This window comes from Musa acuminata, chromosome BXJ1-2, assembly GCF_036884655.1.
Source record: "Musa acuminata AAA Group cultivar baxijiao chromosome BXJ1-2, Cavendish_Baxijiao_AAA, whole genome shotgun sequence".
Classification (NCBI taxonomy): domain Eukaryota; kingdom Viridiplantae; phylum Streptophyta; class Magnoliopsida; order Zingiberales; family Musaceae; genus Musa; species Musa acuminata.
This window is the reverse complement of record NC_088328.1, coordinates 31950294-31975314: the sequence shown is the minus strand read 5'-3', so window position 1 is coordinate 31975314 and position 25021 is coordinate 31950294. Positions and strand designations below refer to the sequence as shown.

General features: G+C 39.9%; 3 protein-coding genes across 6 annotated transcripts; 1 reads left to right on the top strand and 2 right to left on the bottom strand.

Annotated features, from left to right (window-relative positions):
- Nucleotides 1–601: 601 nt before the first annotated feature.
- LOC103976577 (F-box protein SKIP14) lies at nucleotides 602–5327 on the bottom strand. Its single transcript, XM_065104555.1, has 3 exons — nucleotides 3761–5327; nucleotides 1050–1839; nucleotides 602–964 (listed from the first exon to the last, which is right to left on the bottom strand). The coding sequence occupies exons 1-2, from the start codon at nucleotides 4526–4528 to the stop codon at nucleotides 1351–1353; spliced, it is 1257 nt and encodes a 418-aa protein (XP_064960627.1). The 5' UTR covers nucleotides 4529–5327; the 3' UTR covers nucleotides 602–964; nucleotides 1050–1350.
- Nucleotides 5328–6790: 1463 nt separating this feature from the next.
- LOC135610255 (transcription factor GTE8-like) lies at nucleotides 6791–16535 on the bottom strand. 2 transcript variants are annotated; one of them, XM_065104544.1, is made up of 10 exons: nucleotides 16362–16535; nucleotides 14329–15613; nucleotides 14084–14236; nucleotides 8694–8755; nucleotides 8463–8532; nucleotides 8278–8358; nucleotides 8068–8183; nucleotides 7896–7962; nucleotides 7680–7810; nucleotides 6791–7591 (listed from the first exon to the last, which is right to left on the bottom strand). In XM_065104544.1, exons 2-10 carry the CDS (start codon nucleotides 15593–15595, stop codon nucleotides 7343–7345), a joined length of 2196 nt encoding a protein of 731 aa, XP_064960616.1. In that variant the 5' UTR covers nucleotides 15596–15613; nucleotides 16362–16535; the 3' UTR covers nucleotides 6791–7342. The 2 variants fall into 2 exon arrangements, with proteins under 2 accessions (XP_064960616.1, XP_064960623.1); XM_065104551.1 differs by lacking the exon at nucleotides 16362–16535 and having other exon boundaries at nucleotides 14096–14236; nucleotides 14329–15905.
- Nucleotides 16536–18092: 1557 nt separating this feature from the next.
- Nucleotides 18093–24872, top strand: LOC103976575 (uncharacterized). Of its 3 annotated transcripts, XM_009391831.3 has the most exons (8): nucleotides 18116–18193; nucleotides 18293–18496; nucleotides 18872–19210; nucleotides 19324–19429; nucleotides 19730–19850; nucleotides 19958–20695; nucleotides 22179–24027; nucleotides 24150–24872. In XM_009391831.3, the coding sequence occupies exons 3-8, from the start codon at nucleotides 19012–19014 to the stop codon at nucleotides 24569–24571; spliced, it is 3435 nt and encodes a 1144-aa protein (XP_009390106.2). In that variant the 5' UTR covers nucleotides 18116–18193; nucleotides 18293–18496; nucleotides 18872–19011; the 3' UTR covers nucleotides 24572–24872. The 3 variants fall into 3 exon arrangements, with proteins under 3 accessions (XP_009390108.2, XP_009390106.2, XP_064960578.1); XM_009391833.3 differs by lacking the exon at nucleotides 18293–18496 and having other exon boundaries at nucleotides 18093–18193; XM_065104506.1 differs by having other exon boundaries at nucleotides 18116–18496; nucleotides 24153–24872.
- Nucleotides 24873–25021: the final 149 nt, after the last annotated feature.

Here is a 25021-nt window from a genome sequence, read left to right as displayed (position 1 = left end):
ATTAAAGCAGGTAGAACATTCAGTCAGTGGGGGAATCTCATGCTGTCAAATACTCTGAAAGGAGTAGGTAGCACATATTACATGTTGCTCCATTTCCAAGATCTGAAACTGCTTTGGATTATATCTGTGGCATTGTTCTACTATTTGCACAACACAATTAAGATTTTATTAGTATTATTATTAGCCTTAAACACTCTTAATTATCCAACAGTTCTGACGACGAAAACATCGAGGATATTAAAGTTGCACATTTGCCACATGGATAACAGAGTTGAGTCTCCCAAATCTACTACTCTACGGTAAGGAAAAGGTTAATTATATATATATATATATATATATATATATATATATATCCCATCGAAATTATAAAAATCAAGAACGCTATTTGAGATAAAGAAAAACATGAGATATTATATAATAAAAAAAAGAAAAGAAATTCTTTTTACGAAAAAAAAATCACCAACTTTAGTTTATTCAACATGAGACAAGAGGGCCTCGATACAGAGTAAATCATACTCATATGGCTCCCACTAATAAAAAGAAACACAGTAATCACACGCCGACACCCATTTAAGAATATTAGGTTTCAATCCACAAAAAATTAAATAAGTAGCTTATTTTTCAATCGATAATGAAACATAGCCATACTCCAATCGCAGTTGAAAGGGTAATAAATACAGTCTGACGAGGAGATTAAATGGGCAAGTCATACAATGTAAACTTTCTACAAAGACAACACCACAATATCCACAGGTTATATAAAACACACATCTCCTAAGCAATATATTGTTATATCACAGCCAGCATGAGATTAATTTCACAAACATCACCAGCGGAAATTATCTTCAAGTCATAACAAATCATTTCCCAAAGAAATCAATGTGAACAGCAATAATAATGCTTTTCTTGCAAACTCTGATCATTTTCCATTTCCAGAGTGTCGGCACACATGGAGATTGGATCTCTGCACGAGGCAACAGAGAAGTCAACAGTTAGCCTCAAACAGTGTCCATCATAAAGGTATCAAATAGACAGCAAGTCGAAGTCACCTGGTAATCTCTTGAGCTGTTCTTAAGCTGCTCATATGCTCAGAAACACACTGATATCAACACTGTAATTTTCCTTTTTTTGTCTTTAATTTCATTTCTTCTTTATTCCCTGTATGTATATAATTAACCCGAATACTTGCTCAACTTGACTAAGATCAAACAGTGATAACCTCAAGGACGTAAACCTCCCTCCCTCAGAATAGACCAACAAGGAGTGAAATGACACGTGTGTAAATTTCTTGGCAACAATATCTCACATCACCAATTTCTTGAATGAAAGGTACGCCATCCTGGTGCATATTCACTTCTCTTCGTTGCTCTCATGTACAACCAGTGGTAGCTTCCAACAACCTGAACATAGATATTCGAGACAAAATGTCTCAACATACCTACAGTCTTTAATGCATTTCCCACACTGAATACACCTCGCAATGCAAACATCGCAAGCCCTGCACTGCTTAGAACCCTTTCCTCGACAACTCTCAGAAGGACAGTCGTAAACAAGCTTGTATTTCTGACACAACGGACACAACTCGATATCAATAATGCAGTCATCATCACAAGTAGGAGATGAGCGATCGGTGTGGTAGAACCTTGGTTTCTGATGTTTGGCTTGCTGAAGTTGCTCTGCACCTAGCAACAACTTCAACTCCCCATATTGTTCTTCGGATACAATGAAAAGCCTACCAAGCTTGAGGTGTTCTATTCCTGGCATACCTTGGGATTGCAATACTTTCAGGCTGTTTATAATGCCATCAAGACTTAGTCTCACACATCCAGGAACACTTAACTGCATGGGCCAAAAACGAATTGTTAATCTATCGTCACTGAATATAAACAACGTAACGCCAAGAGTATGTAGAAAAGCATATCCTACTATGTTCATGATGCTACAAGGGAATGTTAACTCAAAAATGGAGAATTATACTTTTTAACTCTCCAAAAAGTGGTCGCAACAAACACATGATCTTGATGCTACAAGGCATACACGATATACTATGGCCCATGCAGACACATATGTGGTTCATATTAGAATATCCTTACAAATAAACTAGCATATAAATGAATAATAAAGCTTCAACATTACGTCATGGTCAATGTAAGAAATTATTGAAGGATATTTATATCGATTTAAGTATCCACTTAGGTCATAATAATAAAAATTCAACAAAACTTTACCAGCTTGATATACAGACCATGTGTAAGATTAAAAAGAAAAAGACCTAAAAACACAGCCCGATACTTTACAAAATATATCTAATGCACAAGGCTCCCTCCAAACCAGGTATTAGGGATGATAAAGGCAACCCAAATCTTGGTTTGTTTCATTTTTTTTCGCACTTAATCAATGTGTGTAGCTTGCCTCACGCATCAGGACAGGTCTCTGAGAGACAAACCATAGTGTCAAGCCTCTAACAGCTTAACACCACGGTCTCTTTTGTCATAAATTTAAACAATATCAACAGCTAATTTATAGGTTTAAATAAACCAAGGGCAAGCCTTGGCATGACACTAAGCCTGCTCCTCTGCAACCTGGATGACCAATAATAAAATAGCCTCAGTGCTTGCGAAAATAAGGCATATATTGATGAGCCTAATGCACTAAGCCATCCTTCATTTTATTTGAATAGAAGGACGATCAATAAACATTTAGATTAAATGGAGTCATCATCAATGGACTAGAAGAAACCTATACATAGTACAACATGTAGTCAAGAAATGCATAAATCCTCCAAAAAATTGCAAGACACTCCATATGAAGACAACAATAAGAATAAAACTTCTAGATTGATGTTTAAAATTCTGAATTTGAATGGAAATAATTGGTCAAATGTGCATGCACGTTGACCATTCATATTTCGCTCCAGGAATAACTCATTTCGCTCCAAGTATACACAAATAATCCAAAATTTTCAAATGTCAAAGAAGTATGTTCGCAGAGTATCTAAATCTAAAACATGAAAGCGCCTGTACATGTAAGTCTCCCTCATAACAAAAGTATATAACAAAGAGTCTAATGAATCTCTCATTAAAAAAAATCTTAACTAAGTCTTGCTAAAATGTATGCTTTTTCCGGTTAATAATCAATTTACAGCAACAAAGAGGAAGCAACAGCAGAAAGAGTTCCCAAACTCCTTGAAGAAGCTCATTACTATAAATGGCTACGCATGAACATTGATAAAAAAACTAACTAATAGCATGCATTACAATGATTATAAACAAATAACAAAAGATACCATTCAGAAATAAAAAACAAAAGATCCACGACGAGATTATATCTTTCAGCAACTTTGAATCACTTTCTTTAATTTCAAGATAATCTTATAAATTCCCAACAGAGTTGATAAGTCCTGACCCACCAATAATAGCTTCAACCAAAGAACAAGTTATGCTCTGTTGTTATGCTAGACAAAACAGTAGATAGAACCCATGCATGGTATTGGCATGAAAATTTTCATGTCAGATGTTGTCACCAACCAGTAGTATCAGGTCACCTATAACAATGAGCCGTAATGGTAAAAAATTCATATCTGCCATAAATTTATGAGAAAAAGAAAACGATCAGAAGAAGCAGCACCATCATATACAGAGACAATCCACATAATTTCTGCAAATTGAATTACAACGTAGGAGGAACATATCCAAAATAAGTTCAGGGTGATGGAAACAGTAAACAAACTGATGCAAGATTTGTACTCATCGATACTAACCTTCCTCAGCCTTGGATTATTGTCCAGCACTCGCTTCAGGCCATCATCAGTGATCCTTGAACAACCCGTCAGGCTCAAGCACTGCAGATTCCCTTGAGCTCTCTGTGTTAGCCGCAGCAACACGTCATCAGTTATCTTCTCACTTAGAGGAGAGTCGATATGGATACATCTCCACAAGAGAGTATCACTCTGAACAGCAAAACGCAAGGACCTGCAGACCCCTTCTACGGAGAGGAGATCCCGAACACCCAAATACCCGAGCGAGAAGAGCAGTCCCTCGTGTGGGGTACCATCATCTATGATGGAGCGAGCTTCTTCTGCACGATTGCAGTTTAAAGAATGTCCCATATCCAAGCCAGATTCCAAAATTTCATCTCCGGCTTCCCGAACAGACAATCCTGTGAAGTCCCCATCGTCCCAGCCATCACATTCCTCCATCCAACCATCATGGTAAAACTGAGTTTCAGGTGAATACAAGAGCGTCCACCCGAAAAAGTCACTGCCACTGACCTCGAGAAGGCTGGCTATCGCAACTCCCATGCTGTCGTCAAGCCCCATCCCGAATGGATCATCGGGTAGCAGGTCGACCGGATCAAACGCACCTTCCACATCGGTCGACCCACTATCCCCTTCAACGTAACCATAATCACTTCCAGTGTCCCAATACGAGACAAGAGGGCTCCTCTCGCATCTCGATCGAGAGGACTCATCATCGGTATGAACAAACGGGGTAGAAAAGACAGAACAAGATGAAAAATTTAAGGCCATGCTAACGAACCCTAAGCACCCAAATTCTTTCTCGTTCAACCCAACTTGTGTATGAAAATCAAAAGAAAGAATTTTGATCTGTACTCCAATTATTCCAAGACGGTACTTTTAATCTGTATCTGGTAAGCCTAAGCTGACCTAATCTTCAGAACCCCAAGAAAACCCTCAATTTTTGATAGCAAACAAAAAAACCAGCCCCAAAAATTTCATTGAGCCCTCTTGAGCCGGACCCTACACGAAAGGAGATCGGAGGAAAGGATCGTCTACCAACGGCAACACAAAAAAAAGGATTAACAATCTAATCTAGCGCCCAACCCGACCCTAACACGTCTTCAAGAATCAACCTTTCCCTCAAATCGATTCACCTAAACGGTACACAAAAATCTAAAAGACAGTTCCTTTGCCCGGAGCAGATAAAAGGAGGGTAACGAGTCCACCACAGATCCAGCAAGAAAATCGCACGCAGGGAGACGAACTGATGGCGGAGAGAGAGGAAATCCTAGGGTTTCGGAGAGAACGGAGCCGAATACACCAAAACCTCTATTTCTCCCCTCTCTGCGGCCACGAGAAGAGGGTCGAAAGCGTCGGAGAAAGAGAAGGAACCGAAGGCGAATCTGCCCCCTCCTCCCAATTTAGCCGCGTTGCTTTTACATAGATCTCCCTCCCTGAAGCCTAAATTTCGTTTCCAACACCCCCTCTAAATCCAAAATTCTACAGGGGCATATGCGTGACACCACTTCGGCTTTAAAGTTCGTGCACAACACGGGCCGTGCGACGGAGTCGGAGCGATCGAAGAAAAGTACCAACTCGAGGGGTGTTTTCGCAATGTGGCCTTCCGTCGTCGTTCGTTCGTTCGCTGTTCGACGGGGAGAAGAAGGGTAGCGTCGATGGTTGGAGAGCCACCGACACGTGCCGACCCGCGGGGCAGCGCCTGCTTTCGATCTTCTACCGACACGAGCCGGTAGCTCCGGGGTGATCTGGGCCGTCCCATCGGTTTGGATCGGATGACGATATGGTGGTAGATACGGACGGTTTTCGACCGTCGGATCGTTCGGATGATGATAAGATGGTTCCGTCTTCGGTCTGCCGGTGTGTTTATCGAGGGATGAACGCGAGGACGTGTTACTTTGGCGTAGATGGACTCTTAAATGGCTGTCTCTTCGAGATGAGTAGTTCCAAGTAGTATTTGTTGGTGGTGAAAGGGAGAAACCTACACATTGCGGATGATGTAGTTTGATCGGACCGGATGAAGTCAACGTCAGGAGAAAGAAATTTGCAGCTCCATTGCGTCGAGCAAATACGACTCGTTAGCAAACCAATTAATCGAGTGACGGTATCTTTATCGTCTTGCTTCTTGTCCAAGTCATTCGTTTCGGGGAATGGATGAGCCTAATAGGATGGTGACTGCGAGGACCGCTCCGCAAATGGTTGGTAAAGATTGCTTGCAGTCTCGACGAATAATAGAGTCTTCCCTCCTAATTAAATCCTCGATGTTGATAATGGAGATCTTTTTTCGTTTATAGATTTCAGATTTTAGATGCAATGCTATCGACAAAGAGTAATAATGATAATACATATGGATGCATCCAAGGAAAAGGCAGTGTGATCGAGAAGCTTTTGCTTGAAGGTTTACTACTTACAGCATATGCTGTGATACATTTCCTTCACGCCAAGGCCTTCTTCCTCAGCTGTCACACTGCCATCATTAAAATGCAAAACTCGAGAGAGAACACGCGGTTTTCACGTTTTCAACATGGTAGATTTGATTGCGAGTTTCAAGATAACGAAAGAAAGCTATGATAAATGCGTTTGGTAGCATGTGGATTACATATTTTAAAGAGAGCCAAAGACATGTCCTCAAAACTCGAGGCTGTTTCTTACAGATCACGGAAAGGATAAACACTGTAGCAATTATATGAACAGCAGTAACTTTTACAATTATTGGGAAACAATGTGACACAGGATTTAACCTAACATCACAAGCACATGGTAATCATCAGGGGGGGCATAATAAAGTAGCAGACGATATAATATCATGAAGACAGGACCACAATAACTGTGGCTATGATCTCAGACTTAAAAAGGTTAGTGCAAATAACATAGTTCAGTCACATGATCACAAGAACAGAGAATCAAGCTGACAAATAAGAGAGCACTATGTTTCAATCTTGCGGGTACACCATAAAAGAGCACTAGAAAAGAAGGTATGCATATTGCTCTTGGATGCAGAAGATTCCACAAAAAAAGCTAATTCATAAGGCATAATGCGGAAAACAGAAGAATGAGATATCGGGAAAATGCTAACCATCTAAAAAATGAGACTCGGGGAAATTGTTTCCACACCGTTAGCTTCCCTGTACAGTTGGGAGGGAATATGTAAAGAAACCTATCTTGTGAAAACAAAGCTAGAAGAATCACGACTTCATGCACGCACCATTTCACTAAGGGATGCAGAGTAATGATCCCCAGCATAGGATGCCAGCTGTTCGGATTACAAGGACCAAATCGGTCAATCCTCTATGTACAAATCATAATTAGACAGCCACCTTGTCACCAATCAAGCAGATCTACACGCAACACCATATCCTTCTTCTGGGTGGAAAACCTCAATTTCCAAACCTGAATGTAAGCCACAGAAAATAGACCACCTTGACCGCCCATTTAGCCGTCAATTAATTACCCCAAAAGGTAGCAAACTCTGCGTCCTAGAAGGTGACAGCCAAATCACTTGGGATGCATCATCTTCTGCAGATGTCAGAATCCTTAGTTCTGACAAGATCCAAGAGCAAAACCAGTGTATGGAGGAGAATACTGTCAATCGATCTCTCCCTCCTCGACATCATTTACAGGAGCACTTTTATGTTCAACCTCTTCCTCTTCTTCATCATCCACTTTCATGAATAGCCCAAGTCGCTCTAAAGGGTTACTCCCCCCAAGTCTGAAGCCTCCTATGCCATCCAGAGAATAACCTGTGTGCTTCTCATTTTCAGCTGGAACTGTCCCGAGCATTTCCAGATCTTTAAGAATCCGACAGTCTTCATTGATGTCCACTGTCTTCTCAATCTGCAATGACATTAGAAAAACTATGGTTAATAAAAACATACGATAAAGGACACTCGAAGAATCTTACCAAACATACACAAGTACTTGCCTTCAACAATGCCTGACGTGCTGCTTCTCTCTCAAGCTCTATTTTGCGCTTAGCTTCAGCCGCAGCTGCTGCTTCAGCTCGTTTACGAGCATCCTCAGCAGCCTTAGCTTCTGCTTGAAGCCGCGCTTTCTCTATTCCAGTAGAGAACAAAAGTTCCTTAACAAAATGAACTTCAGTAACTGGTGCAAAGATATCATCGGTGATAATCATTATTACCTTCCCTTTGCTGACGCTCAATTTCCTCCCTCTCACGCTGCAGTTTTTCAGGATCCCCCTTATCACACTGAGCAGCAATATATATGACCAGTCAGGATTATGATGGTCACCCGCTACATGCATAAGAGCACAAGTACTAAAATTGCAGCAGATTAGCCTCTGTTCAACCAACCTGACCGAGAGTTTTCTCCCGAGCTTTCACAATAGTATCAGCGAAACGACTCCTCAGTAAAGCAGCTCTATATAGCTTTTCCGGGGAGACTTTTCTCTCAGATGGTGTATGATCCCCTAAAATTTATAGGGGGGGAAGATAAGCCAATCCATGCAAATAAAAAGCTTAGGACCCTAGGTAGTATATTTCTTCTTAGAAATTCATGCTTACCCTCTTGACATTCGTCAGATCCAACCAATAAGGGTTTAGGATCAGCATCATTCTCTGAGAAATTCAACCCATTCGAAGGTCCTGCAAGTTGCCAATAATTTAAGTTATAGGACTGTTCAATGCAACTAAAAATACCTTGATTTTCTTTCCTTTCAAACCAACAGTTTCTAATATCAGAAACTCACGGTTCACATCAAATGGGTTCATTACATCACTTTTCTCTTGATCAGAACCTGCCTTATTTCCAGAATTTTTCTGATAGAGGACAGGAATAAAAAATTTCAGTCCTTAACTCTTTTTCTCAGAAGAACACATTTCTAAACAGTGCAAAAAAAAAAGAGAGCACTCAACGAAGAGGGGAAATTAGTTCTAGGGACACTATATTCATGGTCCAGAAAGCAAAGTTTGGAACATACCTTAGCATTCTTCAGAATAGTAACTTCATCCTCCGATTCGCTCTCGCTAGAACTATCGGAGTCTAAATACATGAAAAAACAAAAGTTTAGGATCAACTATAATTGTCAAAAAAAAAAAAAAAGGAACTACTAAACGCATATGTAAGGCTACTAAAATGTACAAATAATTCAAAAGGACAACGTTATTGAAAGCGCTTGCAGCACTTAGGTAAGCGCTTACTTAAGCAAAATAAGATATTTACCTTACAAAAATTGTAAAAAAAATCTAAGCATAAAGATAATCATTGTAAAAATTTCAATCAAAACATGAGTTTTACATCATTAACTAGCCATCTCTAGATCACTCAATTAACAAAAATGACAATAAACACAATTTATTTATAAATCATTAAAAAAACACATTAATCCAAGAGCTCTAGTTAATGCAGAGCAGAAACATATTCTAGAAGAGTTTATTCTAGCCTAGAAACTCTATGAGTTGTGCAGAAAGATAAAAGAGTCATTTGGTCTTCCTAGGTATTAACCTTGGGATCCAACTTTTGTATTAACTGCTCCTTTTTTTTTCTTCTCAACTGTGTGATAAGTTTTTTAAAGCTATTTATGTCTTCTAGAAGTTACATTTTGAGTTTCCAAAAGGCATACGCATTCCCTAGAAGTCAAAGAAGGAAACCTGGAAGGTTCCTCTTGGGAATCATTATCTTCATTGATTGTACTAAGACTACTAAACCCTATAAATAGTGGATCTTGTCAATGGATGAAACAAATTAGATTTAAATGAAGAAAGTTGCATCTTCTCTCTTCTAGATTCTTACTCTCCTCTTTAATCTCACTCCTCTCTTACGTTCTTGCTCTCTCTCTACTTCTCTTTTTGTTCTATATTAGTTGGTAAGAGCCTAATAAGAAACCCGATATCCTTGCACCTCCAATGTCAACCCCTTGCATGTGGAGTTGGACTTTGGGGTGACTATCCCTACAGAATTTGATGCTTGGTACTTTTTGAAAACTTCACATGTATTTGTCAGGAAAAAAGTATATTTCGTTATATGGTGGCTTTCATCACTTCTTCCCCCATTTCAACCCCTTTTTTTATATATCACCCTCTCTCTCTCTCCCCCCTTTAACCATGGTACCATTAAAATTTAAAACCTTCAAAGTTGTCACCCACCCAAAAAAAAGTGAGAAAAAATGTAAGAACCACTTGGATCATTACACCTCTACCTTGTAGCAGTTAACAACATCATTAACAAAAGACAATTTGTCAATAGCATAAAAATCATAGCTAGGCGAGGTAGAAATCAACCCAATCTTGATGATTCGCAAATCTAACAGAGTGAGGTAGACACCCTTAGGACCAAACAAGCAGATCACAATACAACGTTAGATCACAACACAATGTTGAACAAGTTATCTGACCAACTGACCTAAGTCCTCAATCTTGAAAAGTGACCCATGAATGAGGAGGTTGATGAGTCGATTAGGCAATATAACCATTCTCCACAATCCATAACTATAAATCAAGTTATTTTGTTTACTCCCCAAGCTCCACTTCGAACGAATCCTAGATTTACCCTATGGATCACCTGTTCACAACTATGCTCCAACAATTCTCGATGATCAAACTTTTGACCTTAATGATAAATTCATATACCCTGCTAGAAATCCATAAACCCAAGTAATGGGCCAACAAGTTCAATTTGCTAACAACCTAGGGGAAATGGCTAGAAGAGTTAAAGTGCATGTGCCAAACTTTAATAATAGGTTTGACCCAAATGTCTCTATTGACTAGTTAGATAATATGAATGACTACTTTGAGTGGTACGGAATGATTGAAATTGAATATGAGGTTTGCAAAAATGAAACTAACAGGGTCTTCTATGAAGTATTGACAACATGTCCAACATAGTCTTGAACACTTTCGTAAGTCTCTCATCACTTAACGGAAAGTCATGAAACAAAACTTACGAAAATTATTTGCCAACCTACTTTTAGAGAGAATTATTTGTCAACCTGCTTTCGAAGCCGACTGATCGAACAATTGTTAAACCATAAGCAGTTGAGTTATAGTGTGGATAAATATTTGGCTCGATTTAAGTAACTTTTACTTAGGTGTGAAATTGATGAGGACCAAATCATCACTGTCCAAAACTTTATTAACAAGTTAACACTTGACATCTAACGAAAAGTCTCACTTAGTTTTCCTGACATATAAGAAGTTTCTCGACGAGTCATTAAGACTGAGAAGAAACTTCAACAATATCCAACTTGTCAAGCATCTTCTCAATCTTTCAACGATGTAACCAATTCTCAATCTACCTAAAGTGGTGGCTTTGTCAAACCGAAAATCCCCATGACCAGCAACACCCCTAGCCTAATCATGATTCATCCAACTTGTTCGATCACTTGATTCTCAAATTGGTTCATGTTCAATTTGATGTCACTACTACCATAATAAAGGTCATATTGTCTCTCATTGTCCCAAACGTACGCTTACCTTAAAACAAGAACCAGAGGATCAAATTGAAGTAGGCCAAGTAGTTGAACCCGAAACCTACTCGGCTGATAAAAACAAAATAGAACTTGATAACCATGTCAATGTTACCTGCATCATTCTCTCTATTGCTAGTGTATCTAACGAATGGAAGAGGACAAGTATCTTCTATACTTTTATTCAAAGCAAGAGAGAACATGCAAATTGGTTATACATGGGGGTAGTAGTCTCAAAAGTGTTTAAACTTTAAGGTAGAGTCAAATCAGAAGACATTCAAGGTAGTTTGGGTTGACAAAACCACCTTGCCCATGATTAAGAGTTGCCTGGTACCAATCAAAACAGGCAATTACCAGGATAGGACTTATTGCGATGTTCTATTAGATGGCTGTTGCCCTCATCTTTCTAGGTCGGCCTTGGCTGTATAACCTTGATATTATCAATCATGGGAGAAGAATCATATGTGTCTTTTGGTATAAAGGTAAAAACATATCCTGCAACCTACGAAACAAAAAAAAAAAGGGCAATCAGGAACTCTCAAGTCCCTTCCACAAGCCCCAACCACCAAGGAACTCCACTTACTAGGTCCTAAGTATTTTTGTAAGGCCATCATCGCTATAGATATTCCTAGCCCTTACACTACTCCTGACCTAACTCCTGAGGTTAAATCCTTGTTAGATAAATTTTCTGATGTAATACATTCGGAATTACCTAGTGAATTATCACCTTTACGAGAAATCCAACATGTTATTAACCTTATCCCAAGATCATAGCTCCTGAATCTCCCACATTAGAGGATGAATCAACAAAATATCATCAATCAGCTAGCCTAGAAACGAGGAGTTATGAAAAATGAAGAGTCTTTTGGTCTTTCTGGGTTTTAACCTTGGGACCTTACTTTCATATTCAGTGCACTTTTTCTTTTCTTCTCATCTCTGATAAATTTTGTAAAACTATTTAGGCCTCCTATAAGACATGGGTTTCCAAAAGGCATACAAGTACCCTAGAATTCAAAGGAGGCAGCCTAGAAGGTTACTCTTGAGCATCATTATCTTCATTGATTGTACTAAAACTCCTCAAATCCTATAAATAGTGGAGCTTGTCAATGGATGAAACAGTTCAGATTTGAATGAAGAAAACTTGCATCTTCTCTCTTCTAATCTCTTACTCCCCTCTCTAATCTCTCTCTCTCTCTCTCTCTCTCTCTCTCTCTCTCTCTCTCTACTTCTCTTTTTGTTCTACATCACACACCCCTCCAAAATGCCTTATCAATTAAATGATATGCATCATTTAGCTCTACATGTTCCAACATGCTTGGTGTTTAAAGAAAAAAAAATTTGAATTAGAAGAAAAAGTAAAGAAGTTCACAAAATATTTTGAACTAGACCAGTTTTAGCATCTGGTTTATATTCCCAAAACAGAAGCTTCTATTGGAATTTCAAGTGGGGACGAGACGGGAACATGTGAGATGGAGTGACAAAGAAGACATACCTAGTAAACAATGTTGGCAGCAGAACAGCATCAAAGAAGAAGCATGATGGCGTTAAATAGCGAGAGAAAAGGAGCAAGAGGGAAAAGTACTGGAAGAAGGGAAGTGGAACTAGTATAGAGCCAATGACTAGTTCCCACAAAACTTGAATATCTTAATAAATGGATGTTGAAATGGATCAACACAGAAATTATCTGATGATGGCACATTTCATGCACAAATCCTTCTCTGAGATGTTCATATAATAGTAACTAGAAAATTGAAATCATAGATTGCATTATATTAGGGGTCTTTGAGTTCATAATTTTTTTGTCAATAATGCTGGCATCAATGGAGTTTCCGTTCCTCACATAATGCTTCACTTTGTTGTCAATAATCTTATGAGGCCTGCAAGTTCCTAAGGTTGGCAACTCCTAGAAATAGTGATTAACAATTTAAATGATTGTTATTTTTCATTTTGATTAGGGACAAAGGGTACAGTTACATAGGCCAAAAGGCTCCAAGTCCAAGGCCATCAAACTCAGCCTAAAAAAGTGAGTCATCCACCTTAACTGCAGGGAAAATGGGGAACCAAAACCTTGCACTAAAGAAGAGAAATGCTCTACCATCAAAAACAAAATATGATGGCTTCAGGTGAGAATTTTCAAAATATTAGTCATGCTATTTATAGCCATTAAAACAACTTCAGTTCTCTAAAGTATCAAGAATATTAGGCAAAGCAAATCACTACAGAAGCTCTAGCTCTTCCAAAAGACCAAGGAAACCATAAATGGTGCTCATCACCTCATCAATTATAATAAATGCACGATGAACGGAGGCTGATCTGTATATTTAAAAATGCAAACTAATGTAAGTATTATGGACAGTGACGACAATGAAGCACTATGTTAGCAGACATATCAATCGCAAGAACCAATTCCACAATTCAAGCAACTCATCAAACCTTACAGGCAGGAAAAGAAATGATGAGAACTAACCCCGTAGTTTATATCTTTGTTTACATAACATCCAACCCACATCTAATCCACAACCGAAGCCAGAAATGCATCACACAAAAAGGGTTGAGGATGGGAAAAAATAAAATGTGGAAGGAAATAGCGCACTTAGCTTACGCATAACTCTAAATCCACAAGCCATGGCCCTAAAAAAAATGACCCAAAAATTGTCTAATGTATTCAGAAGCCACAAACCATCATAAACACTTCCAAGTTACATGAAGATCTACACCTATATAAATCCACCACCAACAACCCCTCCCCCCTCCCCCCTCCCAAAAAAAAAAAAAAACACCCATTCCGCTCCTCTTCTCTCCTAACAGCCAGACCGACATACTGGCATGACTGCTTAAAATAAAAACAAGAGCAAATGGATAAAAAATGTATGCATAAACTATAATGCATGCAAAGAAATACACACCACTGGAAGAACCTGAATCACTACTTGAATTGCTTGAACTGCTACAATTGACATTTGTTGCCTTTGTGTCCATTTGAATCTCCAGAGTAGGGTAGCTAGACATGGGAGGATCGTCACCACATATATCTACTTCCTCGTCAGCAAGATCATTGCCTGCAAATGAACAGGAAGGCACAAGACTAATTTTCTGACTTATTATAACTACACTTGTTCTTCAAAATACCATATACACAACGAGGGCAAACCTTTGCAAGGATGCAACTGTGACGTGCTAACACCATTTTCATTCACTTGCTCGGCCTGGTGTCTCATTTCTCTCTCTTGCATATGGCTATCCAGAAGGTTCTGCAACTCAAAGAGTGTGTCATCGGCAAAAGATTCAATATCTATCTCTATTTCATCACTGCTTTGGTTTACATTGCCACTCCGTCGTCTCAGAAAATCAATAATGTGATCTGGTAGATCTGCCAAAAGCGACTCCAACAGTCTGGTCAGACTTTGTTTCTCCTCATCCGTCATCTTGGGTTTTGTCCTCTTAGGCACAGGATTATTGTCGTCAGTAGGAGCCATTTTCCTCTTGCTGGAGGAAAACTCAGGCTTAACAACCTGAAATTCTTTCTTAATAACAGCATCCGCTGCAGCTAACTTTTTCTCTATGGTTTTCCACCGAGTTTCAAAGAACTTGCTGAGCTTATTTGCCATGATATGAACGCTATTACTAGGTGGGTTATAGGTCATTGCATTTGTGAAAGTGAGCCTCACATCTGCAGCAAAACCCTGTGGGCTGGGATAGGCATCTGAGGATAATTTAGTGCTGATGGTGCCAAAGTCCATTGGATGCTTAATGACAGTGTAGTAATCTGGAATGTTCAGCTTCTCTACATCTACTGGTTCGTTGAAGACCCAAGCATAGTGGTGTGTCATCAATCGACTGAGGAGCACCTCACATTCTTTCATCAACACTAAATTTGAATCGGTCACAGGAGGTGGAGGCGCATTCGTTTTTGAAGACTCAAACCTTCCTGATATCCCACGCCTCATTTGGGAACCACTCCGCGGATCATGTTTTTTCTCACTGACATTAAACGAAGATGATGTGCTAATGCCAAGGGATGTCACACTCCTAGAAAACAGTTGCTTCTGAAACAACTGAATCTGTCCTAGCTCTGATCTTAGTCTCATTTTCACTTCTTCTCTCTGAGAACCAGACATCTTTGACAGAGAAATCACCTGCACTGGGACACCAAAATCATTGCATCTGGCCACATTTGCATTTACGCACTTCTTCCTCTTTGGAGCACTAGAATTATCCGAGGAGTCTGCACGTATTGCGATGCCAAAACCTTCTGATTCATTAATCTTCTCAGAGTTATGCTGGTAGTCATTGATGGAACCAGAACGATATCCTTGAGATAATTTCTGTTTTCTCCCCTTCGTAGCAAAAGAAAGATCATGTGAACTTCTCTTCATCTGTTTCTCTTTGGTGTACTCTAAAAGAACTGTAGGTGCCATACGGTAAATCCAAGACAACTGTTCACATCAGTCATTCAAAAAGATCACAAAAGATTATCCATTTTGCAATGAATGCAATCTATTTGCTGAAAATAATTTGGTCGTCTTTTCTTTTTGCAGTTCACTAAAAAAGAAAAAATCAACAGGATGAGTGCATCTTTGTTCTCAGTCGTCAGCTGGGAGAAATATACACGGTATCAGATTGCTCTTAATCATCCGATGTTTACATTCAAATATGCACAAATGACTCAAGTAACTATCACAACTAACCCTCAAATCCAAGCTTGCTGCCCAAGAAAATGTCAAAATCCTGATTTAAAAAAATTTTTGCTTTACCAATCCACTCTCACAAGCAAAAGTCAATCTATAAATCCCTAAATACCTCAGAATCGCACCACGAGTTATCAAAGATCAAAATCCTAACTTACACAAAATTCAACCCTTCAGGAATGGAACTTTACCAGCAAAAGCTAATCGAAGCTTCTCCCAAAACCAGAAGCCAAACCCCAAATATACTTCTAAATCGTGGGCAAAATCCCCCCTACAAAAACGACCCAAACCTCAAAAGCACATCAATCAAAAGAAACCCTAAAAAATAATTAGGTACCGGGATCCAAAAAACCCGGTATCTCGATATCCGAATCCAATTTCGTCTATCCAAATCCAAACATGAGAAGGTACGAAACCCCAGCCATATTCATCCACGAAACAGCAGGAAGCAAAACCTAAATCATTAAAGACCCAAAGCAATAGCAAATTCCAAAACCTGAATCGAAGGACGGAGCCACCGGGGGGGCCCTCTCAAGAAAAACCCTAGAAATCGAACAGCCCCTCTCTTTCCTCGCTTCGCGCCCGCCCCTTCGCCTCTCGCCTCTCTTTCTCCTCGACAACACGCGCCCACACGCGATCTCCCGAAGCCCAGCGACGGATAGAGCGAACAGCGACCGGATCCGAAAGCCATCGCCTGACATATTTATAGCACCCGCGGGGTCGTCTTGGTCGGTGCTAGGAGACATCTTGACCGTTATTTAATCCGATCCGACGGTACGAATACGATCTCCTGGTGTACGTCCATCTATTTCCGATGGACGGCCGTGATCCGATTCAGCATCGGCTTCGCCGTTCAACCTGCGGAATCGACGTCGATGATTTGGCTACAAAGGTCACTAAAACCAGCACGTTTCTTTTGACTTGGACTTCTCTCGGCCTTGGGATTCCAAGCAAAAGACTCCGTAAATTGTTTGCTACACTCCTTGCTCTGAAGCGACACGTGGATGCGATCTGTGAGGTGTACGCATCCTATCGAGTTGTTTAAATTGTACTAGCTGTGGCGCATCGACCCAATCCCGAGCTGCAAATTCGGTGGGTCGGCCCGAACGGACCCAATCCGAATTGGGTTGGACCCGATCAGACTCGATCTCAGCTCCGGAGATGCCTTTAGAATTATTGTAAATCAAAAAAATAATTCTAAAATAAAATCTTGAATAATTAGTGTATCAAATATGTAATTAAAGATGTGAGAAGGCTTCCATAATGGATATATTATGTGCATGCCAACAAACCCCACCCAGCATTACTCCTTCAAATGCAAGCTTGGCCCCCACCTATGCTTCTTAGATGCTGTCTCGGGCGCAGCTTTCCTACGCTTATTCTCTTCTAAGCAACGTTCAGAATGCGAACGCACATCGAGTCATGAATTGGGTGGGTCCCCGGGGAGTCATCCAATGGTTGCCCGGGTTTCTTTTCTTGGAGGTGCGGCGTCGTAGTCGAGTGCGGCTTAATCAAATCATAGGCCGTTCATAAAATTACCCCTGGCATTACAATAAACCCCCAAATTGCCGCCTCAATGAGAGGTTAATTATAGTTCTATGGTTAAGACTACCCGCCAAAGTAGAGTCCATTAACAATATAAATATGGTTAATTAAATGCCTAATCAACCAAAGTGAGGTTGCACGTGTTGATTAAGGACTACTAAGGTTCCGAATTAAGACTATTGCTGCCAAATTGAAAGTACAAAGGCAAATAATTTCAACAATTATGTCATCCAAATTACACACCAAAAAATATATTTTCTTGCACGTGACATAAAATAATTGGTTTCACGTGTTAATTAAGGGCTAATTGGCTTCCAAATTAAGACCAATACTACTTACTATGTATGTGTGTTGGAATTCTAATCGATACCAAATTAACAATTGGAAAAGTTGTGATTGCACAAATTATGCAGAAAAAATTATCTTTTTGCCACGTGGCATAGATTGATTGGTTTGTCTCTGTTAATTAGGTACTAATTGAGTTCCAAATTAAGACAGAATGATCTTTCTACTTCCAAAATATATTAAAATAATAATTATTATTATGGATAGATTGGTTTCATGAGTTAATTAAGTGCTAATTGAGTTCCATCATTAATCCCATAGATTAACTCGTTAATCCATTATAATTCCGGTCCTGCAGTGGCATTCCAGTAATTTTGTCCCGATTATCTAAACGAGTAGAAGTAGTTGTTGCAGCAACAGCAGCTGTGAGAAGAGTGTGGCAACGAAACCGTGGAAACAGTTAAAGAGATCGAAGGAAGAGAAGCCCTAACGAGATCGGTGAGCGCTCTTCTTCCTCCGCTCCTCCTCTTCCTTCGATCCCTGCCAAAATCCGTGCAAATTCCCCTACGCGCGACTCACCCCGACCTGCGAATCCAGGAGAACTGGGGCCCTTCCTTCTGCGATCGGGTTTCCCGCTCGATTCCGGCGTCAATCTCTGAATGCTGCTTGTCCGTGCCACGAATTCGAGCTGAACGGGAGCGGTGACGCGCAAAGGCGCCAGCTTTTGCGCGTAGCCTCGCGGTTGGTGGAGAAACCCTAGGTGGAGGGGGGACAGATCGGAGGTAGTAGGAGCTTTGGGAGGTACGAAATCATGACATGTGGGATCTCTCGCGAGGGGACTCTGTAGTTTGTTTGAGATTCCTAGTTTTGTCCTGAATTGTTGCGGAAAGCTTGGATTTTTACCTAGAATGTCTGTCTGGTGCTTGATATCGGACAGTCCTCTATCAGAATTCTGCAAGTTTGATGTGCTCTTGCTTCGCTTTTGATGATTTGCCACTTTGCTTGCTGACCAGTTTCCACTTTTATGTGGCATTGTGTGTTAGAACGTAGAGAATAGTTAAGAACACGGCTGAAGCTGCTGACTGTTTCTAATTTGTTGTTTTCTGCATCAAAGAAGGTTTTGTTTGTTTTTGCTGCTCATTTTTAACGTTAGCATTTGCAAATTCTGTGTGATAGGCTGTTGCAGTGACATCGGCACCTAATCCTTCTGTATGGAAGGTTCTATGCTATTGGATTTTTTGGCATATGACAACCCGCATCGTCGAGCAAGGAGCCGGAAGGAATCTTGTCTGTAAGGAATACTGAAGGTGTGAAAGATGCCTCCTTCGCCCTCATCGAGGCGCTTTCCTGTGAGGGAGATACGGACGGAGGGTTTCCACACGAGGGGCCGCAGTTTAGAGAGTAAATTTCCACTGAGGGCCAAGGATGATGATCTTGTCCTGTTCAACGAGATGCAGAACCGTGAGAGGGACAACTTCTTGCTGCACTCTTCTGATGATTTTGATGATTCTATATGTAATGCCTCAACTCCACCCTTGCTTTTTGTTCTGTAGGTTTTCTTTATTTTGCATTCTTGTTCAGTTTTCTAAAACTGGCTTTCAACCGATCTCTTTTTTTAATGTCATCAGCAAAATTAAAATATTTTCCAAATTTCAAGCTTGGGATCACCATTCCAGCTCAAGGAGAGAGCAGTGATCTGCTCAATGCAGATGCCGAGAAACATGACTATGACTGGTAAGTTCCCCATATAAGAGAATCTGCATATTGATAACTCCATAGAAATTATTTTCTCCTCATTTTAAGTCCTTGTGAGGCACTTGGGTCTATTTCTATATTTGTGCAAACTTTAATTGTATTATCAAGTGCCAGTACCTTAACAGCCAAATATTGAACCTGTTATAACTTCTCATGCTACTCTCTTCCTTTTTAAGTTTGATTATGTTGTATTCACTCAGCAATGCAAAACACTTTTAATCATTGTTTGTAGTTTAGCCATGTGAAGTAATGACTAATTAATTTCTTGTTACCAAGCAGGTTGTTGACTCCTCCTGAGACCCCCCTATTTCCTTCGTTGGATGATGATGAGCCTCAACCTACTAATGTGTCCAGAGGCAGGATAAGAAGTCAACCCATTTCAATCTCAAGAACATCCACGGTATAACTCCCTTTTGTGACATTGATCTTGCATGTGTAACCAGTTTTTCCTTCACATTTCCCCTCTTTTGCTAGCAATGTCTTTGATATCTTTTTATGTGGTCACAGAGTGAGAAGACTTCGAGGACAAATAGGAGCAGTGCGAGTCCATGTCGATTAAGTTCATCTCCAACATCTAGTAGCAGTGTAACTCATTCACGAACTAGACCATCTTCAGTTCCCCGCTCTAGCCCACTTCCTGTTCCGCGATCAGCAACACCCTCACGAAGACCTTCCACTCCTCCAGCCAAGCCTTCACCACTGACTCAAAGGTCTTCGACTCCCACGGTACGGAGGATGAGTACTGGGTCCACTGGGCCGGCATACTCTTCTACAAGGGGAACATCCCCTGTAAGGACAAATCGTGGCAATTCTTCCTCACCGAAATTGCGAGGTTGGCAATCAAATCTTCCTGGATTCTCCACAGATGCACCACCAAACCTTCGAACTTCTCTAACAGATCGGTCAACATCACGTGTACGGGGTTTGTCTCCTGCATCTACAAATGGAACAAGTTCATCAAAATTTAGAAGGCAGTCAATATCACCATCTGCTTCAAGAAGTGCCAGCTCATCACAAAATAGTGAACGGAACCCCTTTAGCTCTATTAGTAAGCCATCTGTGTCAACTTCTTGCGATGATGATACTGATTCACATGCTTCTGTGGGAGTTTCTCCTATTGCTGCTACAAGAAAATATGGTGCTTTTGCAAACAGCAGAGCTGTAATGTTCTCCAAAAAACCTTCCAGATCTTCATCTGCGAGTTCTGTACCAAAAAGATCCTTTGATTCTGCACTTAGACAGATGGTAAGGTATCAATTGTTGCTTTTATCTTTCTTTCAATTTTTTTGTTACATTTTTCACAAAGTGGCATTGACGTGCTGCATTAGGTACATGAATTCTGTAGCAGTACAGTATAAGGTTAGTGATGAGCCAAAAGGTACCATACATCTCATCACTAACCCCAGTTTTATCAACTTTGGCTTCTGTAGTAGCTGCATTGGTCCTTGGGTCACTTGTATTCTTCACAAACCTGCTTGCTTGCCAATCATCTCCATGTGGAGATGATGGGAGAAGAAAGACAGGAAAAATAGTGAAGAACTTAAGGAGGCTTCTATCTCTAGGGAAAAGTATCATAAGTATCCCTATGTAACATCAAAACATCAAAACTATTCCTCCTTATGTCAGGGTAGCATACACATCCCTGCAAAAATAAAAAAAAGTGCCAAACATATCCCTCTTGTCATCCCCATTAACCTGCATCAATTTGAATGCTGGTGTACCAAATTTGTTCGTCAATTGCTCTGTATCGGGCGATTATCTTTTTAATCATAAGTTGCTGCTATAGTTGCAAAACAATAGCTAAATTTTTACCCTTGTGGTTTTGTACCTTATTATTCTTACTTAACAGGTTCTTAACCATAATCATAATTTCTAGAACGTCCTCTGTGTTTATGTTGCCAACCTTACGGATCTCCAGATCTTGGAAGAGAACAGACAAAAACTGAAGAATTCATGATGCGAGGGACTGAAATTCTCTTCAGGATGCAAGCTACAAGAATTTATGGATCTGATGACAAACAGAATATACGATTGCTGATTTGCATTTTCTACTTACTATCATATGAACAGTTTGCCTGTGAATGATTTACGCATGAGCTGTCGCACCATCGGATAATTTCCGTAATAACCCATATGGCAGTTACTAGGAATTATATTGAACATTCATCAATGAGATATTTAAAGTATTATTATGCTTCTTAAAATTAACAGTCTTCACTTGCCAAGTAATCTGGAGTAGTTTTATGAGAATTAGTCACATTCCACGTAAGCTAAAACCAATTTATCAGGATGAAATCTGTCTCAACATTCTTATTTAGCATTCCGAATTTTATTAATATATTTTCCATTTAGCTGATTATTCTAATGCTTTTCCTCTACTGAAATTCTTACACAATCTCCCTGTGTGTAAAGCTTGTCCAGCAATTGCATAGATAGCAACCTTGCATGAATTGTATTCTTGTTTTTTAAAGATATCTAAACATGAAGCTAAAGAGGTGTCTGCTAATGCACGTTTATCTATTTCAAGAAATGGAAATTATCATATGTTTTGATTGCTTATGAACTTTTGAAAGCTTGGTACATTACTTAATATCTTCTCGATGTTTTCTTGTTTGTCTTAACTTGATGAGAATTACAACTACTTCATTATATTCACTTGGTGTTGAGTCTTCTGTCAACCATACTCTTTGCACTTACTGAAGTTTCTATTTATTCTAATAATCTGTAGGATCATCATAAAGCTCCTCAAGACATGTTCAGGCCATTGTTATCGAGTGTTCCTGCCAGCACGTTTTATGTTGGGAAAACAACCAATGTGCATAGACCTATGTTCTCTCGGTATTCTTCACTTACAACTAGCAGCAATACAAGCTCTGAACATGGTGCCAGCATTGTCCCTGATTTGGAGGACAATGACCATGACCGGAGCGTTCTTACTGGTGAATTGGAGAAGACACAAGATCCTTCATTCCAGGAGGAAGTGTTTATCTTAGATGAGATAAGTGAACACATTGGCAATGACACTTGTTCTGCAAAACTTCAAAGTGGTAATGAGATTTCTGATTCAAGTGTGCGCAATAAAATTAACACCAAGTTGAACCATTCTTCAGGCAATGATAGTGATTCACTAAATACGGCAGTTGCTAGTCGAGGTTCACATGGTGCTGAATGTTCCAAGATTGATTCTAATGAAACAATGAGTATTTGCTTGAAATGTGATAGACACTTCGTGGTCACAGATATAGATGTGGATGTTTGTGAAGAATGTTCTGGAACATATGGATCGATTGGTTCAGAAGAACCTCGGACTATACGGGTTGGAAACCAGGGTGATAGAAATGACACAATGGACCCCAAGGTGCAACCCCAAATAGAAATACCTGAACTGACTGAAATTAGAACTGGCATTGAGCCTTGCCAACATGAGCAAAGCAGTGAAGAAGTAACTCATATCTCTGTGGACAGTGGATTATTTCTGTTGGCGAATGATAAGAGGGATGAAAACCATTCTGAACAGGAAGTCCTTATACCAGCTGAATTGTATGCTCCAGAATCTAGTAGCAACTATGAATCTCAACAATCACAGCCAACTCCCAGTCAAATTGACCAGGTTGACAATTCTGAAAGCACAGGCATAGCAGTAGTTTTGATGAACAAGTCAAGCAGCAGAAAGTGGCCTGTCGTGCAAGGGAAGGCCTTTTCTGCTGCAAATATATTTCTCGCTGAGTCTTCTCATGGAAGAGATAATATCAATGTCATGAAGCATAGCCTTGGAAGGGATAGTTCTTCTGCTTCTTCCTCTCTTGATATGGGATCATGTGGACAAACAGATGGCCACGTTCTACGCCAATTAAGCAGCACAAAGTGTGAGACACAGGATGCAAGAGGTGAAAGTCATACTGGCACCCAGGGCTGTGGTCCACATTCGAAAACTTCAAGTATTGCCATAGAAACACTGGTCCATTCCCAAATCGAAGCTGAAGAAGTTTCTTGTAGTATTATTGGAGCTGTTGAGAGTGATGCCATAGAAAAGATACTATCAGATGCTCAAAATCCAGAGAGATCTTTTGGGGATAAAGATTTGAATGTGATGAAGCATACATCCACCGAGCAAGCTGTTGTAGACATAAATGTGTCCGGCAATGATGATACATCTTTGGCAACACGTGTCTTGCCATCACAATCAAGTCAGCATATTAGTCTTCAAATGTGTGATGATATAGTTGAGAGCAGTGACTCTTGTGAACATGCTAAAGAAGTACTTTCCGGTAACAGCAAGAGGAGTCCAGAAGTAGAGGCACCAATTGCCACCCCAGATTCATCTTCCATTGAAGGCAATCATACGCTGAGCGCTACTGGCTGTCAAGATGATGTTGCTGACGTCGCAACACATTGCTCATCTGTTGCGACATTAGACGAGCAAAATGATATGGTCGGTTTCCAGGATTTACATGATGATTGTACATCTCAAATGCCAAACTCTGTGGAGGATTTCCAAGAAGATTCCATTTCCACATCAGACAAGGATGTGTTGATTTCTGAAGTGGAACCTAAAATTGCTGAGGACCCTTCTAGTGGTATGTCATTTAAGTTATTATTTGTCCGTTTATAATAAACTTTTATAGACAAATAAATTAGTCTTTACTTTTTGTATTTATAAGTAAAAACTTTATTTGTTACTGACCATCGACTCTCACAGAAGAACCAATCATAACGGTCGAAGCTCCAAGGAAAATTGGGCAAAGAAGTTTTACTCTGGAAGAAGCAACAGATACCATACTGTTCTGCAGTTCTATCGTCCATGATGTGGCTCACAAAGCTGCAACAATTGCGATGGAAAAGGAGTCGGCTCTATACGAGTCTTCTTATCGAGCAGTTACATTTATGGGAAATTCCATTGCCAATAAGAAGGATCTGCAAAAGATGGCCACCAAAAACAATCACAGGTCACGAAAGATTAATCGAAAAAAATTGGCAGCCACCAACGAGATGCCAAGTGTGGAGGTGAGAGACAATGTCAAGAACTCGGAGTTGGCATCTTGCAACGCGGAGGCTTTACACACAGGTGAGAGTGTGAAGCCCCCAAAGTTGGAGTCCAAGTGCAACTGCACAGTGATGTAGTCCATGTTAAAGCTGCATTATTCATCGGATTCCTGGCATTATAGCCCTAGCATAAGTTTCTATATTATTTTTTTGGAGAATGAGGTGTTTATATTTTTTCTTTAGGAGTGTTAAGAACACCCCACAGATTCTTGTAAAAGATAAGCGTCTCCTTGGCATCAGGAATCAGAGGGTTTGTGGCAAGCTGCTACCTTTTTTCTTGGTAGGGTGGTGTTTGATGATGTTGTTGTTTTCCTGTTTTCTTCAGGAATAATGTAACCTATGATATTCTTTTGTAAATCTTGTGCTTCTTTGTGGCTTCGATGGTCGGTGCTGAATGCTTTTGTATTTTAATGCTTTTTTTTTCCTTTTTCCCTTCCTTTTGATGAGAGGGATTATTTATTTAATAAGAGTGCCAAACATTTTTTTTTTATTTTTTATTTATTTTTAAATCCTCACGGTTACAACTTT

Bases quoted from the DNA above. Each gene is read 5' to 3' on its own strand.
- LOC103976577 (XM_065104555.1), bottom strand. From the start codon at position 4,528: ATGGCCTTAAATTTTTCATCTTGTTCTGTCTTTTCTACCCCGTTTGTT. The intron at 1,840-3,760 runs GTTAGTATCGAT...TGGCCCATGCAG, and splicing joins ATAATCCAAGGCTGAGGAAG to TTAAGTGTTCCTGGATGTGT.
- LOC135610255 (XM_065104544.1), bottom strand. From the start codon at position 15,595: ATGGCACCTACAGTTCTTTTAGAGTACACCAAAGAGAAACAGATGAAG. The intron at 7,811-7,895 runs GTAATAATGATT...CTACTGGAATAG, and splicing joins TGAGCGTCAGCAAAGGGAAG to AGAAAGCGCGGCTTCAAGCA. The intron at 7,592-7,679 runs GCAAGTACTTGT...ATGTCATTGCAG, and splicing joins CACGTCAGGCATTGTTGAAG to ATTGAGAAGACAGTGGACAT.
- LOC103976575 (XM_009391833.3), top strand. From the start codon at position 19,012: ATGCCTCCTTCGCCCTCATCGAGGCGCTTTCCTGTGAGGGAGATACGG. The intron at 19,211-19,323 runs GTAATGCCTCAA...TAATGTCATCAG, and splicing joins TGATTTTGATGATTCTATAT to CAAAATTAAAATATTTTCCA. The intron at 19,851-19,957 runs GTATAACTCCCT...ATGTGGTCACAG, and splicing joins CAATCTCAAGAACATCCACG to AGTGAGAAGACTTCGAGGAC.